Genomic DNA, 15,673 nt, shown 5'->3' with positions numbered 1-15,673 from the left:
TTCGTTTTCCATATTCATATGCCAAACTAAGAAGGTGTGTAGGGAGAGAAAAGCCCAGCTAAGACATGCACCCCGAGATATTTTTGCAGAGAAATGCCGTCAACTCTCAACTTGCCCCTCGCCCTTCCCTTGCCGACTCCTGGATAATCCCAAAGTCAGGTCTCAGGCTTTGAACGTATGAGGCATGTCCTTCTTTCTTTAAAAAAATTGTCTTGGTCACACTTTTCTAATTTGGTTTCATTTTGTCTGGTATGAAAAAGAGTCCATCTTTTTTTTTTTTTTTTTTTTTTGCGGTACGTGGGCCTCTCACCGCTGCGGCCTCTCCCGTCGCGGAGCACAAGCTCCGGACGCGCAGGCTCAGCGGCCATGGCTCACGGTCCCAGCCGCTCCGCGGCATGTGGGATCCTCCCAGACTGGGGCACGAACCCGTGTCCGCTGCATTGGCAGGCGGACTCCCAACCACTGCACCACCAGGGAAGCCCAAAAGTCACCTTTTTTGAATTCACTTTTCTGGTGATGGGGAGTGGTGGTGGCTTCAGAAGCTGTAGTTCCTCCTCAGCAAACTGGGGGTAATGCCCCCCTTGCTGGGCTCCTGTGGGGAGTAGAGCTGATCCTGCGTCTAGGGAATGCCTGGCGTTCTCCCCACTCCCAGCAGGGGGCGCCGGAGACTCCCACTGATGCACTTCTCTCTGTCCTCACTCACCGGGCCTCCTAGTGGCTCCCAGGGGCTCCCTGCCCACCACATACCTGGCTGCCCAGTGTGGAGGGAGAGCTGGGCTCTGACCCGTGAGAGCAGCCTGATGATAACCCCACTGTCTCTCACTTTCAGAAGGTGGATGAGGAGGGCCTGAAGAGGATGATGGGTGATCTGGGATAAGAACAGCGACCAGGAGGTGTACTTCCAGGAGTATGCTCTCTCCCTGGCCCTCATCACTATCATGTGCAACGACTTCTTCCAGGGCTCCCCAGCACGGTCCTGACGTAGAGCTTGTGGTTCCCACCGTGGGTCTCTTGGGCCCAGGAGGACTCTCTACCTTTTTTAGTTTTATACTCAGTAAACTTTTTTTTTTTGCAGTACGCGGGCCTCTCACGGTTGTGGCCTCTCCCGTTGCAGAGCACAGGCTCCAGACGTGCAGGCTCAGTGGTCATGGCTCATGGGCCCAGCCGCTCTGCGGCATGTGGGATCTTTCTGGACCGGGGCATGAACCGCGTCCCCTGCATCGGCAGGCGGACTCTCAACCACTGCACCACCAGGGAAGCCCTATACTCAGTAAAACTTTTTTGCTTGTTGAAAATATTTTAATTGCTCAGTGATGCCCTGTCACGTGGCTGGCTCAAAGTTCTTTTTTTTCTTTTTTTTGCGGTATGCGGGCCTCTCACTGTTGCGGTCTCTCTCGTTGTGGAGCACAGGCTCTGGACGTGCAGGCTCAATGGCCATGGCCCACGGGCCCAGCCGCTCCGTGGCATGTGGGATCTTCCTGGACCGGGGCATGAACCTGTGTCCCCTGCATCGGCAGGCGGACTCTCAACTACTGCGCCACCAGGGAAGCCCCTCAAAACTTCTTTTGTTTTGAGCTGTCTCTATCCCTTTCAGTCCAAGATGATATAATGCCTTTAAAAATGTGGTGGGCTTCCTGTGTATCAACTTATAATTCACTTAATTAGACAAAAAACCATATTTACAAATTTCTTTGAGCCTGGCCCTCTGTACCTTAGAGTTAGAGAGCTGTTAGAAAATGCCCTTATGATTCTTAAAGGCCCTCTTGCCTGAAAGAGACACACTGCTAAAATTATTAGAAGCCTTATTGGTGTTTTTTGTTTGTTTTTGTTTTTGGCTGCGTTGGATCTTTGTTGCTGTGCGTGGGTTTTCTCTAGTTGTGGCGAGTGCAGGCTACTCTTCGTTGTGGTGCATGGGCTTCTCATTGCAGTGGCTTCCCTTGTTGCGGAGCATGGGCTCTAGGCATGCGGCCTTCAGTAATTGCAGCACACGGGCTCAGTAGTTGTGATGCGTGAGCTGTAGGACGTGCGGGCTCAGTAGTTGTAGCGCACAGGCTTAGTTGCTCTGCGGCATGTGGGATCTTCCCAGACCAGGGATTGAACCTGTGTCCCCCTGCATTGGCAAGCAGATTCTTAACCGCTGTGCCACCAGGCTAGTCCCTAGAAGCCGTGTTGTTTATCTGAGATCTGAGAATTGCCCTTTAATCTTTTTGAAGTTTCCATGAAAGATCTCATCTTTGACTTTATCTTACCCCTGAGGCCCTTTTTGTTGGCAGGCCCATGGATTTGATCTTTGCCCTGAGACCATTTATTACTTTGAGAGCCATTTGCTGCCTGGAAAGACTGTCCTGGGCCCTCTATATTTCCTCTAAATTCTACTCAGAATTAAAGAGTTCCTTCTTTAGTTCATCTCTTTCTTCTCATATTTTACCATAGGCAGACAGAAGAAGCCAATTGGCATTTTAGATATTCTGTCCAAAAATCTCCTTAGCCAATCCATGAGTTCATTACGTCATCTTTCTATTTTCCACGTTACCATGGATAATAGTGTTTCCAGACATTCCACCACTACATAATAGGGGTTGCCTTTTCTTCAGTCTCCAGTAACAATTTCCTCACTACCCTTCAAATTATTACTAGCAATCTTCTTGAGATCCTTCTAGCTTTCACCCATGGCTTTGTCCCAAAGTCAGTAACACCTGCTTTAGGTTTTTGTAATAGAAGCCTCTTTCTCTTTCAGGTCTTTGATGAAAGATTCATGGAGCCAACTCATGCTGATTTTCTAAGTTTTTCCTACCACTTCCTCTATCACTACACCTAGGTTTCCATTTGGTTTGCATCCCAAGATACATCAGGGGACAATTTGACTAAACATTTTGTCATTTCATAACAAACGTCCTTGACTTTCAGCCTGCACATATTGGGTCCTCATATCTCACTGTCTTCCCTCCTCCACTTGGTCAATTCCACATTTTAGATTCTTTTGTTTGAGGACTCTGCTTTATGAATTTATTAAGCTTTGAGTTGCAGATCACCTGACTAACAGTAGCTTTAATTGTCTTATATAACAAGACATCTGAGACAGGCAGTTCAGGGTTAGTTCAAGGTTGGTTCAGGGGCCCAGGGATGTCATATGACACCGATTTTTTTGCTCTGTAATCTACAGCATGTATGCTTTTTCCCTCACGCATGTTGCTTCATGATCACAAGATGGCTGCTCTACCTCCAGGTCTCACTGTCCATGTTCCAGGCTAAGAGACAGAGGAAGTATAGGGTGCAGAAAGCTTCCCCTCAAGACACTTTGCCTTTTTTATTATGCCAGAAATACTCTCTCCAAAGATTTCTACTTACATCTCTTTGGCCTTAACTATGTAATATGGCTAGTCCTAGCTGTGACCAAATATTTTTAGCTGGGCATGTTGACACTTTGAAAGGAAAGAAAAAGGGTTTTAATAATAAGGAAAGGGGGGGGGGTTGGATAGCAGGCAAGCAATGGACAATATTTTTCTGAATTGTTTTCTTACTTTTCTTACTTCCCTGGGAAGCTCTGATGCTTGGGAACTGCTTACAGAGTAGCTCAGAAAAGAGCTCCCCAAAGACAGAAAGGAGTGAGAAGGTTCTGGGACACACTGCTTATTCTCACTGTTCTACCTGCACGTCTGGGGCTGATGAGGCAAGGCTGGGCAGGCCCTAGCAATGAAAAGAGGGAAGCTCACTTTCCTAATATCCTATAGGAAAAGGAGCCAGTGAATGTAGGTCAGGGACTCATCATAATGGTAATTAACATTTCCACAGCAGTTCCCAAAGCTTCTTTCATGCTCACTGTCACTTCAGCCTCATGGTAGCCCCCAAAAGAGCTATCATTAGGCCCTTTTTACAGATAAGGAAACCCAGAGGAAGCAGCATCTGCCATTCATGGAACATTCCCTCCGGCCAGGCTCTCTGCTAGGCCTGTTCTAGCATCATCTCATTGAATCCTCATAGCACTTGGGTGAGGGATGTGTTATTAGTTTCTGCATTTCACAGAGGAGGAAATTGGGGCTGGGAGAGGTTAAATGAATAGTGCTGGGACTTGACCCAGGTTGTAAGAAAGGGCCTCACCCCTATGGGACATGGGGGTGGCAGCCCGGGCCTTCCTCCCCTTCCTCCAAAGCCTTGGAGATGAAGGGGACCTGGCTGGGCAGAGTCCAGACGCTCTTGGTGTCTCAATCCTGAATCCACGGGGAAGTGGGTCCACTTGCTGGTGCTTGCACGACTGTAGTCTGTTTGCTCACAGTGGATCCTGGCTTCTGCTGGGGCTCAGTTCCAGGTTCTGGGGCTGTTCTGACTGGTGGATACTGGCATGGGCTGGCTGCCTCTGGAGCTTTCCCCGGCTGGCTAGGCACCCGATGGGACTAATTTCATTCTGTATATTCGACAGACTAACAAACACGTGACTTTCTTAGCTGGTCTCAATAATCTTCCCTCATCCTGCCCCTTCCTGCAAATCTTCCTGCTGAGGCAGAGACGAGGAGGGTCCAGAAAATGGTGCTGTTCAAAGGCCCGCTGGCCAGATTCTCTCTCACCTCCTCCTGGAATTGCGGCAGGGAGGAGAGCCTCAGGGATCCCTATGTCACCTCCCATAGTGTCCTACTGTCACTTTGCTCTTTGTTCTTTTGGGTCTATCCCTGCAATCTGTTGACCCTCCAAGAAAAGAGAGACTGAAGGCAAAGGTGGATTCTGAGGCAGGGGAATGACTGAACTAGGGTTCCCCATGCTCCCATCTTTAGGTCACTTGGTCTCCCCTCTAACTCAGTGCTCCCATCCGGGAAATGGGCAGTCAGGCATTGACTTGGTCCTCAAAAGACCAAGGAGAGCCTGTAGGTCTAAGCCTCACAGGCTCTCCTTGATCCCATTTCAGATCCTCTCCCCACCCCCATCCCCTAATTCTGTAGCAAAGGCCTCCCTGGCTCCAGCCTCAGTAATCAAACACCCCCTCCCACACTCTCCCTACCTTGGGCTCAGATGATGAGAAAGGAGATGAATCAGTGTGACAAGGTTCATTGACCCCCATGGGGCTATGAGATTGGGGTGGTGTCACCCTGTCCCTCGAGCCCAGGTCCTTTTGGCACAAGCACATGAATGTCCAGATGCTCTAGGACACTTCATCTTATTTCTTCCTGAGGTGCAGAACCAGACACTGACTTTCATGGCTCAAGGTGGTTTCCCAGAGGCTTTTGTAAGGTGATGGTGGTGTTAGTGGGGGACAGAGGCAGGGAGAGAGGACGAGAGAGAGAAGGACAGTCCTGCCGGGTCGGAGAGCATCTGCTCCCACCCTCCCTCCCTCATGCTGCTCCTGTTGGGGAGAGACCCTTACCTTCCACTTGGGGCACACTTCTCTGTAGTCAGCTCCACATCTGCAGTGGGGCAGCTCGGGTGAGAGGCCAAGGGTGTTGAGCTCCACTCCCAGGTACAGAATCAAGTGGACAGTGTGGACAGCAGAGGGTGGGAAAGGAGGAGGATGCTCCCTGTCTGGGCCTCGGAGGGGTAGCTAGTGTCATGTGCATTTGGGGGATTCAGGGTAGATGCTGGGGAAGAACTCGCAGCAGGGCAGGAAGATTCCAGTCCCTGTAAGATAAGAAAGGCTGCAGCTCTGCCTCTAGCCTGTGGGGATGAAGAAGGCTGGACAAAATGACCTGGGGCGAGGCGGGGGAGAAGGCCTGGTTCTCTCCCTCCTGCCCCCATCGAGGAGGGGACTTAGCGTGTGGTTGTCGAGTTAGACTCCGAGACCTCTGCCCTGACACCGTCCGTCCGTCCACGGGGCCAGCAAGTGATACAAAGCACTTTCACATCGGAGTCTCAGGGTAGGAATCTTCCAAATCCATTTTGGAGGCAAAAAATTAAGGCCCAAACAAGGTAAAGGACATGCTCAAGGTAGAGGCAAGAGGGTGGTGGATCTTGGAGTGAGGGTCCAGTAAGGGTTCTTCCCACGACGGTCCTCCAGCCCCAAAGCGCCTGCGCCCAGACCTCTCTGTCCACCCACCTGCCCCTCAGCTGTTGCCTCCCTGGGTGAGCTCCTGCTTTCCCTGCACCCCACCTCAGTCGGAGCCTCTTCCAGTGGGCAAACAAAGGTGAGGCATCACAGAGAGGCATGGCCAGGCTTCGAAACGTGAAAGGCAGGGGGATAAGGACTCAGGCTGGGAGCAGGCTGCCCAGCCCTTCCCTGACCATCCATATAAAGTACCCCAGGCTATTTGTAATGAGATGGATAGACCTAGAGTCTGTCATACAGAGTGAAGTAAGTCAGAAAGAGAAAGACAAATACCATATGCTAACACATATATATGGTATTTAAGAAATAAAAAATGTCATGAAGAACCTAGGGGTAAAACAGGAATAAAGACACAGACCTACTAGAGAATGGACTTGAGGATATGGGGAGGGGGAAGGGTAAGCTGCGACAAAGCGAGAGAGTGGCATGGACATATATACAGTACCAAACGTAAAATAGATAGCTAGTGGGAAGCAGCCGCACAGCACAGGGAGATCAGCTCGGTGCTTTGTGACCACCTAGAGGGGTGGGATAGGGAGGGTGGGAGGGAGGGAGACACAAGAGGGAAGAGATATGGGAACATATGTATATGTATAACTGATTCACTTTGTTATAAAGCAGAAACTAACACACCATTGTAAAGCAATTATACTCCAATAAAGATGTAAAAAAAATAAAAATAAAAATACTCTTTACAATAAAAACAATAAATAAATAAAAATAAAGTACCCCAGGCCCCACCACCATTTTTTCCCCTTAGCCCTGCTTTATTGTTCTTCCTAGCATTTATGTCGCTGGTCTATCATACATTTATTTACTTGTTACTGTCTGTTGTGTGCAGTAGATGGTCCTCTCCACAGAGCTTGGCTTTTGTCTGTTTTGTTTATGGCTGTACCTCCAATGCTTAGGACAGGTGCCTCTAAATATTCACACAAAAAATGAATGGCTCTCACCCTGCCACAAATTAGTTGTGTGACTTGGGCAAGTTACCTACCTCTCAGTTAACATTTATGCCCTTACCATGTGCCGGCACTATTTATCTATGAGCTTTGTACATAGAAAGTCCTTTAAGCCTCACAGCAGTCCTACGAAGTGATGACCATTATTCTCCTTGGTCATTGGCAGATGAGGAAGATGAGGACCAGAGAGGTGAGGTGACCTGCTTAAGGGAGGTGGCTGTTGGCAGAGGTGGGATGTCACAGGTGGGAACAAGGGCTTGACCTAGAACTGAATTAATTGCTGGTCCAGTCTGGCCCCTGCTTCTGTCCCCTACTCCCCAGAATTCCTTGCCTATAAAACAGGGTTAATCACAGCCCTCCCTTCCCTGCCCTCCCCACTGCTCGCTCCCCTCACCCACAGGGGCTGGGTCTTCGGGGAGGTGATGGCACAGTCGAGGTTCGGGTGCAGGGGGCCTGGGATGAGGCCAAGGTGTCATGAGCTCTCTGGCTGCCCCACAAGTATTAGGGCTTCTTCAGAGGCCTGGGGGTTGACTCCTCTTCCCCTTCCCACACTCTTCTGGGTCTTGGGTTCTCTTTCTGTGAAGTGGGGAGGGGTCTCTCAGGCCCAGGGATGAGGGCGGGAGAAGTGATATGAAGAGATTTGCATTTCTGGCAACATGGTGGTCTGGTCTGTGCCAGCTCCAGCTAAAAAAAACCAAAAAGTGCTGGATAGAATAAAAACATCTTTTTCAAAGCGTTGAAGAGCTCACAAGTTGATAAGGAATGGGATCAAAATCTTAGGGAAAGCAGACTCCAGGAGGTGAGTGGGGCAGTGGGGCCCCTCATGCCCTGAAGGCATCGGCCAAACTGAGCCAAAGTGACCTTTGGCTTTGACAGAGTGTGGAGTGAGGAGGTGCTCACTTGAGGAGGGGAGGCAAGGGGGACACCCCACATAACGCTGGGACCCCAAAGGGCTACACGCTTAAGCCAAAAGCCAGAGGAAATCTACCCCCACCCCACGGGAGTGCAAGGAACTTGGGCTTGGTGCTGAATGGAGCCAGGGAGGACAGGAAACAGGCCTTAGGAGCTCAAGCTCCAGGCCACCCTGGTGTGAGTCTGAGCTAGGGGAGGAGGAGGGGCCACCAGGAGAACACAGCCTACACTTCTGGAAGCACCCCTAGGAGCAGCACATCTTCCTCCCAGGTCTCAAAGACATCCTACTGGTGATCTCCCCAGGGAAGCAAACAGTTCTCAGCCCAAAGCATCCAAGGACCATCGATCTGGAGATCAGGCAGCGAGGGTGTCTCACAGGCTCAGTGCTCTCACCATAAATGAGGGGGCTTAACCAGAGGCACGCCAAGGTCCCCTCTGGCAGAGGGATTCTCTGGGGGTGAGGCGAAAGTGTGTCCCCACTCTGTCTTCTTCTGGGGTGCCTTTTCAGGGTGAAGACATAGGGGATGGCTGTGATGAATGACCTGTCTTCTCTAACCACGTTGGAAGGAGATGGGTAGGAGGCTGTGCCCGGATCCCAGCTCTGGGGAAGGGCAGAGGGAAAATGACGAGGTGGTGGTGTCTGCAGCCCAGACGGGGCCTTTGATGGGTGCATGGCAATGTGGGCGGGTGGGGCCTGTAATAGGGGTTGCCAGGGAAGGAGGCAGGGGATCCCTTGGGGGCATCCTCAGCTTGACCTAGTTGGGCCCCTCATAATTGCTCCTTTCCTTCCTTGGGAGGCTACAAGTAGGGATGCCCTGTCTCTGGGCTCCTCCAGCTGAAACGCCAACACCTGTGGTGAGTGCTGGCTGCTTAGGTTCTGCCCTGGGTGTCCGGCAGCTCCAGGTCTGTCTCCTGGCCCAGGGTCTGGGCTTGGGGGCAGAGGGATGACCACAGCAGGGACTGATGAGGTGAAGGAAGTCAGATATGATGGGTTCAAGGGTTCCCTTGTACAGTGAGGGGCTGTTGGGGAACCTGGGTTTACGGGGTGTGCAGAGCTGAGGTCTGGCGGAGGGGTCGGGGCAATGGGCTTACAGTGCTGCTGTTGCCCTCAGTTAGCTCCCCCTTCGCCCACACCTTTCATTCCTGCCAACGGGTTGAGATGGACCAGGGCTGTGGGGAACAGAGGATTCCCTCCAGTCTCCAGGCACCGAGCTTCTGACAAGGCAACAGTGGTGGCGCCAGGCAGGCTGGCAGGAACCCAGAAGGGCAGCTCGGCCCCTCTGAGGTTCCCTCTTCCCTGCGATCATGGCCCTTTCCTCTCTTGGGAACCCGGAACCCTACTCCAATCCTGGGCTGTCACAAAGCGTTAGACCCCAGGCAGCACTTAACCCCATTCTTCTTCCCTCCCAACCCTGACCATCTACAGGGTGTGGCAGAGAGCAAATCATTAGGGAGAGAGCCTTGGCCCAGGCTGTCTCGTGCTGCAGGACTCCTGTCCCCTGGGGGAACCAGGAGTGAGTCACTGGGCTCACATGGAAACAACACATGCCTTCCTGGCTGCCTTAGGATTTTTCCAGGCCGGAGGCATGTCCCAGAAGGGCGGTGGGAGGGTCCCGTGGAATGGGGGTGGGTGAGAAATTCTGGGAAGGGCTTCCCCTCTAACAGAATGGGGTACCCCTCTGCAGAGCCTTCTGTCTCAAGAGCCCCAGAGGTCAGGGGGATGGCCTCAGGGAGAGCAGATTACAGATTGGTACATACCTGAGCTCGCTGTCTCCAGAGACCAACTGGTTCAGGTCCCTGACTAGGCCTGTGAGGGGGGATTAACCCTATTTTACAGATAAGGCACCTGAGACCCAGACAGGGTAAATGTCTCATCTTCTGCTGCACAGCTAGTCAGAGGCATAGAGCGTCGCCGCAGATTTTCCTTTGGTTGCAGCTTCCCTGAGTTCAACGAAGGAGGGATGGTGATGGGGTCGTGGTGAGGCGGTGGAGGTTCTTCTGAGACCTGACTCTCCCTGAGAAGGTCCAGCTTCGCCAAGGGCCTGAGGCCGGGAGCATGGGGCAAGGGTGCTCCCTTGTGCAGGAGCTCTGGGGTCCTGAGGGGGAGGAGGCTTCTAGGACCAGGGGGCTGTGTCTCAGAGGGTGCTACAGAGCTGGATTGGGTGTCAGATGAGAAAAGGTGGAGAGAATCAGGGAGTCCTCAGAGACCCCCAGTGTGCGGGGTTCAGGTAAAGGGTGGGTACCTCTCCCTGAGGAGTTTGCAGTGAGGTTGGGCAAAAGAGGCCTCTGTCCAGAAATAGGGGGGCAGTCGGGAAATAAATGAGGAGGGGCTGGTGTAGTCAGGGAGGGCTGCTCAGAAGAGGGGGAGCTTGTGGGGTGGGAAGGCTGCAGGGGATTAAGTCAGGTCTGGGTGCATTCCCTGGGATGCACGGAGGGCAGAGTTGAGCAGGGGGTCTGACTTGGCCTCTGCCGTGAGTCACACCCTTGTTCTTCTGTGACAGTGAGGATGGCGACTCTGGAGCAGGCGGTGGCTGCTATTGTGTGCACCTTCCAGGAATATTCAGGGCCCTGTGGAGACAAGTAAAGCTCTGCCAGGCAGAGCTCAAGGAACTGCTAGAGAAGGAGCTGCCCACCTGGACCCCGGTGAGCACCTGGGGTGAGCCCCCATGGGAAGCACTGCTCGGATTCTGCAGAGACGAGCTCTGAGAATTGGACAGCAAGGGGGTGGAAGATAGACTGTGGGGAGGGGATGCTGGGAGGGGGATGGGCACAGCAGGAATCTCAGTTTCCTCATCTGCAAAGAGGGAGGATGATCATCTCAAGGGCTACCTGGCCCGGCTGTTGGGAGGACTGAGTGAGAGCTCTGTGAAGAACCCCTGACACAGGGTTGGCACTCAGTAGCAAGTAGTAGGTGCTCCGTAAATGATCTGAGAGAGAGGATTTGGGAGGGGGATTGACACCGGTGAATGGTCAGAACAGGGAGGCTGAGGTTGGCCCCCAGAGGGGTGTGGGTTGGGATGGCTAGGACCCCCCCAGGAGGGGAGGGAGAGAAGCGGGATGCATGCACCAGGCTGTTCTGCCCTCCTCACCCTGCCATCCCCGCCCTGCACAGACAGAGCTTTGGGAGTGTGACCACAATAAGTTCATGAGTGTCCTGGACACCAGCAAGGATTGCGAGGTGGACTTTGTGGAGTACACGTGCCTGCTTGCCTGCCTCTGTGCCTGCTGCCACGAGTACTTCAAGGACTGCGCCCTGGGCCCCCACTGCTCCCAGTAATGGGCGGGGCTGCCATCGGAGGGTAAGGGTGTGGGTCTGCTCTGGACCTGCTCCATCTCTGCCCTGAGGTCATCCTGGGCATGTCAGCTCTCCCCCCTTCCCCTCCCTTGTCCCCTCCATCTAGAATCTCCCAGGTTTGCCCCTGGTATGTTAACCCCTTTTACTCATGAGTCCAGGAGACGCGAGGGGACCTTCCCTGGGATCACAGCTAGTGACCTGTAGAACAGCCAGCTGCTGACTCCCCACTGTGGCCCATGATGGACGAAGGCTGTCAAGGCCCAGCAGAGCGTGTGCGGGAAGGAGACCACGGTGGGAAAGGGCCTATTTTGCTCCTAATAAAGAACTGGCATCCCTTGGCTCGGTTTGGTTCTTCTGAGAGGACAGCCGGGGCCTGGGAACAGAGTCCCGCTGAGGCTTCACTCACCTCTGGCCTTTTCCACTGGAGGACAGGAGGCTGAGGGCACTTTCAGACCTCGCGGAAATGAAATGGTCTTAATGTCCTGCAGGAGGGGGTGGGGTCAACACTGGGACAATGTCCATGGGAGGCTGGTGTGTGTGTGGGTATCTCTCTCTCTCTCTCTCTGGGGTGTCTCTGAAGGAGAAGCTCACTTGGGGACTTCCTTGGTGGTCCAGTGGTTAAGACTCTGCACCCCCAATGCAGGGGCGCTAGGTTTGATCCCTGGTCAGGGAACTAGATCCCGCATGCCGCAACTAAGACCCGGCGCAGCCTAAATAAATAAATAAGTAAATAAATATCTTTTTTTTTAAAAAAAGAAGCTCCTTTGGGCTGTCAAGGAGGGTGAGAGGGGACGGAACTCAGTCCACTGGCCAGGATGTTCTGAGGGGAGGGCAGGGCCGTAGTGGAGGGGGTGGGTCTGTTCCCTGCCTGGGGCTATGGGAGCCCAGAGTGCAGTACTAATAGGATTAGGATGTCTGAGGTCCGACTAGGGTGTTTCTCCCTGATGTAGGGGGTGCCCTACATTGGAGGGGGAAGGGGAGACCTGCAGGCAGACCCCCTCCCTGAAGCCACAGCCACCTGAGGGGCTTCACATCCCCTCTCCTGACCCTCTCTCAATCCCTGAGTTCATACCCTACCCTGAGAAGTTCCCCTGACCCCTGCCTCCCCCATTCTGTGCTGTATCACCTTTCCACCGCAACCTGCCCTCTTCATTCCTGATGCCCATCCCAACTCTAAATGCCCCTCCTGACACCCTCCTCTTTCCCATGTGCTCGTGGTCCCTTCAGTGGATCCCTGAGACCCAAGGCCTGATGCCCCCTCCCCATTCCATCACTCCCTCATCCAGGTCCTTTCTCCACGGATGTGTCTGTGGGGGTCCCAACGCCTCCTTTGGGTGGTAGCCTGTTCCTCCTCCCAGACCCCCCGGTTCCTGTCCTGGGCCTCACTCAGCATGGTAGAAAGCCCCCTTGGGAGGGGAGAAGGGCAGTGTGAGCTGTCCCCAGCACTGAACCTGGGGTCCCCTCCCTGTGTTCCAGGGCAACCCCATTCCAGGACAACCTCCCACCTGTCACCCCCCACTCCTGAATCCCCTTTCTTCTATGCCGGCTGCCCAGTGGGACCACTCCCTCCCTGTTCCTCATGCCCCAGGCACAGCCTGCTCTTCCCCCAGCTCCCTAAAACTCAAGCTGAGCTGTGCACACCCACCCACTGAGGCCCCTGCCTGTGCCCACTGGGGCTCTCCCATTGTCCATGTGTGCCTGCCCACAGCAGGAAGCTGGGTTTCCAGGCTGGCTCGTGGAGGGGCCCGTAGCCTTTACCACATTGGCCCAGGATAGGAGGGTTGTCTCCCGCTCTTCTCCATCCCGCCATGGGCAGGGCCTGGCCAGGGGTATAAATAGGTCAGACTGCTGGGCTTCCCCCACTCTTCCTCTCTCTCCAACCCTCTCTCCTCAGCACTTCTTCTCTCTTGGACTGGTGAGTTGTGGTCGCCTGACTGGCACGCAAGTGGTGTGCAAGGGGTGTCAGGCTGAGGCTGGGGCAGGGGCAGGGAAGGCTGGTGGGGGCCAGATGTGCTAAGTGGGTCCAGATGTGAGATTCTGATGTGGAGGCTCTGGGGCGGGATGCGTGTGTGTGCACGTGCACGTATGTGTGCATGCAAGAGAGAGAAAAAACAAAAAGTGTGCAGGTGGCTGAGGGGGAGCTATCGGAGCCGTCCTGTGATGCTGGGGCTTTCATGCGTTGTTGCTGTAGTATGTTTTGGGGTGCGTGTGACTGGTGGGTATGCATGTTGGCTTGTGTTTGCTGGGTTGCCCTAGCCTATGCGTGCACACTCACAGCGTGTAGGAAGCACAGTGAAGGCAGAAGGCGACTGCGGGCTTTTGTCTGGTTGTGTTCTAGGGGGCTCTGCCCTGCATGCAGCAGCCTGGCCCAAGGGAGGGTGGCCTCCCCATCCCTCCTGCATCTGTGCCCCTGCCACCTCACCCTGCCCCTCCCCACGCTAGGCGCTAGGCCACTGGTTTTTTCCGCTACAGGGCCCTGGGCAGGCTTCCAGCAGCCTCGCCCAGCCCAACGGCCCAGCCCAACGCTTGGAGGGAGAAGAATGGGCTGGGGTAGGGCTGCTGTGGACTGAGCGTGGGAGTGAATGGACTGAGAGTGAGAGGTGAAGAAAGCGCTCTTGTGGAGTTGGCTGCCCGAAACCCAGAGCCTGTGCCCCGGGCCCTGCAGGGGTTTGCTGCCCCAAGCGCGGATTTCCCATTGTGCACACCCATCCGCCAGGAGCCGAACCCCACTTTTTGGGCTGCCTCTATGGTGGGAGCAGAGTCTCACCACGTGCTCCCTGAGGGATGGGATTAGGGTGGGCATTCTGAATACATAGCCGGGGGTGGGATGGGGAAAATTAGGGTGTCTCTGTGACCCTGCCCCCAGATCCTGACTGCCGGCATGACGTGCCCCCTGGAGAAGGCCCTCGATGTGATGGTGTCCACCTTCCACAAGTACTCAGGCAAGGAGGGTGACAAGTTCAAGCTCAACAAGTCTGAGCTAAAGGAGCTGTTGACCCGGGAGCTGCCCAGCTTCTTGGGGGTGAGTGATACTGCCTGGGAGGCACCTGTTTTCTGTGAAGCATTAGCTACAGCTGGCATCTATAGCTGTCGATCAGCCATCTTGCTGAGACGGGCAAGTCAGGGCAGAGAGCTTGCTCTGTCTGCCTGGGGTGGAAGCACAGTGAGTACCCACTGCTCATTTCCTGGCTCTCTGCAGAAAGCTGGCTCAGAATGAGCCAGTAGGCTACGGGGTCAGACTCTGCCAGGTGCTTTGCACAACTTAACTGGAGGCAAACTGAAGCTCAGAGAGGCTACATAACTTCCCAAGGTAGTCAGTGTATAAAGCCGAGATCCATGAGCCAGGACGTTCCGACGCTTGCCATCACTACAGCAATGAACGATTTTTTTTTTATGATTGTAAGAAAATTGTGTGTCTTCTTTTTTTAAATTGTTAATTTACAACGTTGTGTTAGTTTCAGGTGTACAGCAAAGCGATTCAGTTATATATACACATATATATTTTTTCAGATTCTTTTCCATTATAGTTTATTACAATATATTGAATATAGTTCCCTATGTTATATAGTAAATCCTTGTTGCGTATCTATTTTATATATAGCGTGTAGTGTGTATCTGTTAATCTCATTCCTAATTTATCCCCTCAACCCCAAACCATTTTTGAGTTTCTATTTGGCTTGTGGATGTGAAGATACAGTTATGGAGACCCTCATACACCTACAGACTTCCCCTGAGCAATCACAGATGCCATCTCTATCAACCCTTATGCAGTTTATACATTGCTTTCATGACCATTGTCTAATTGGATTCTTAAAATGACCTTGGCAGAAGATGCTGTGGTCCCCTTTATCCAGTTGTACCCAGGTACTCTTTGCCTGAGGGATGGCCTTCCTCCAGCCCTAGCCTAGCCCCCAGGGCTAGAGGTCCAAAGCTGGGCCCCCCAAGGAGTGGTTAAGCCTTCCTGGTCTCCCATCTGGAGGTGCAAACCTGGTCTAGTCCTAGCTCTGGCCACCCCCACGCCCGCCCTGCTCCCCCGACTTCTGGATTCTACCCGCAGCCTTTTCTTCCTGCAGAAAAGGACAGATGAAGCTGCATTCCAGAAGCTGATGAGCAACCTAGACAGCAACAAGGACAACGAGGTGGACTTCCAGGAGTACTGTGTCTTCCTGTCCTGCATCGCCATGATGTGCAACGAGTTCTTCGAAGGCTTCCCCGATAAGCAACCCCGGAAGAAATGAAGTCTCGTCAGATGTGCGGGGCAGGGCCTGCCAGCTGGGGTCTTCCCTGTTGGCGGTGGGCACAGCGCCTCACACTGGCTCCTCCAGATGTGAGCACGATACTAAACAAGTTCAATAAAGATTCTTGAAAGCTATGAGGCTGATGGTCTGAGAGACTCTGGGGGCGCTGGGAGTTGAGCTGCGGTTTTGTGGCAAGTGGAGAGCAGACCAGAGAAGGTGGGAGATGGATGTGGGTGATTGT

General features: G+C 53.4%; 2 protein-coding genes across 2 annotated transcripts in view; both read left to right on the top strand.

Annotated features, from left to right (window-relative positions):
* Positions 1-14,216, top strand: part of S100A3 (S100 calcium binding protein A3) — a 14,683-nt gene extending 467 nt beyond the window's left edge. The window contains 5 exon segments of the mRNA XM_082612444.1: positions 8,408-8,473; positions 10,401-10,478; positions 10,481-10,542; positions 11,012-11,198; positions 14,061-14,216. Coding sequence (XP_082468570.1) covers positions 8,470-8,473; positions 10,401-10,478; positions 10,481-10,542; positions 11,012-11,176 — 309 coding nt within the window. The 5' untranslated portion in view covers positions 8,408-8,469 and the 3' untranslated portion in view covers positions 11,177-11,198; positions 14,061-14,216.
* Positions 1-15,566, top strand: part of LOC309799386 (protein S100-A4-like) — a gene marked incomplete at its 5' end in the record, with an annotated part of 16,150 nt that extends 584 nt beyond the window's left edge. Inside the window, 2 exon segments of the mRNA XM_082612443.1 lie at positions 14,061-14,216; positions 15,268-15,566. Of these exon segments, the coding sequence (XP_082468569.1) occupies positions 14,061-14,216; positions 15,268-15,432 (321 nt within the window). The 3' untranslated portion in view covers positions 15,433-15,566.
* Between the last annotated feature and the right edge of the window lie 107 nt (positions 15,567-15,673).

Source organism: Mesoplodon mirus (genome assembly GCF_964341445.2).
Source record: "Mesoplodon mirus genome assembly, chromosome: 3".
In the NCBI taxonomy this organism is placed as follows: Eukaryota; Metazoa; Chordata; class Mammalia; order Artiodactyla; family Ziphiidae; genus Mesoplodon; species Mesoplodon mirus.
Note: the sequence above shows the minus strand (reverse complement) of the source record. Positions and strands in the feature narration are given on the sequence as shown.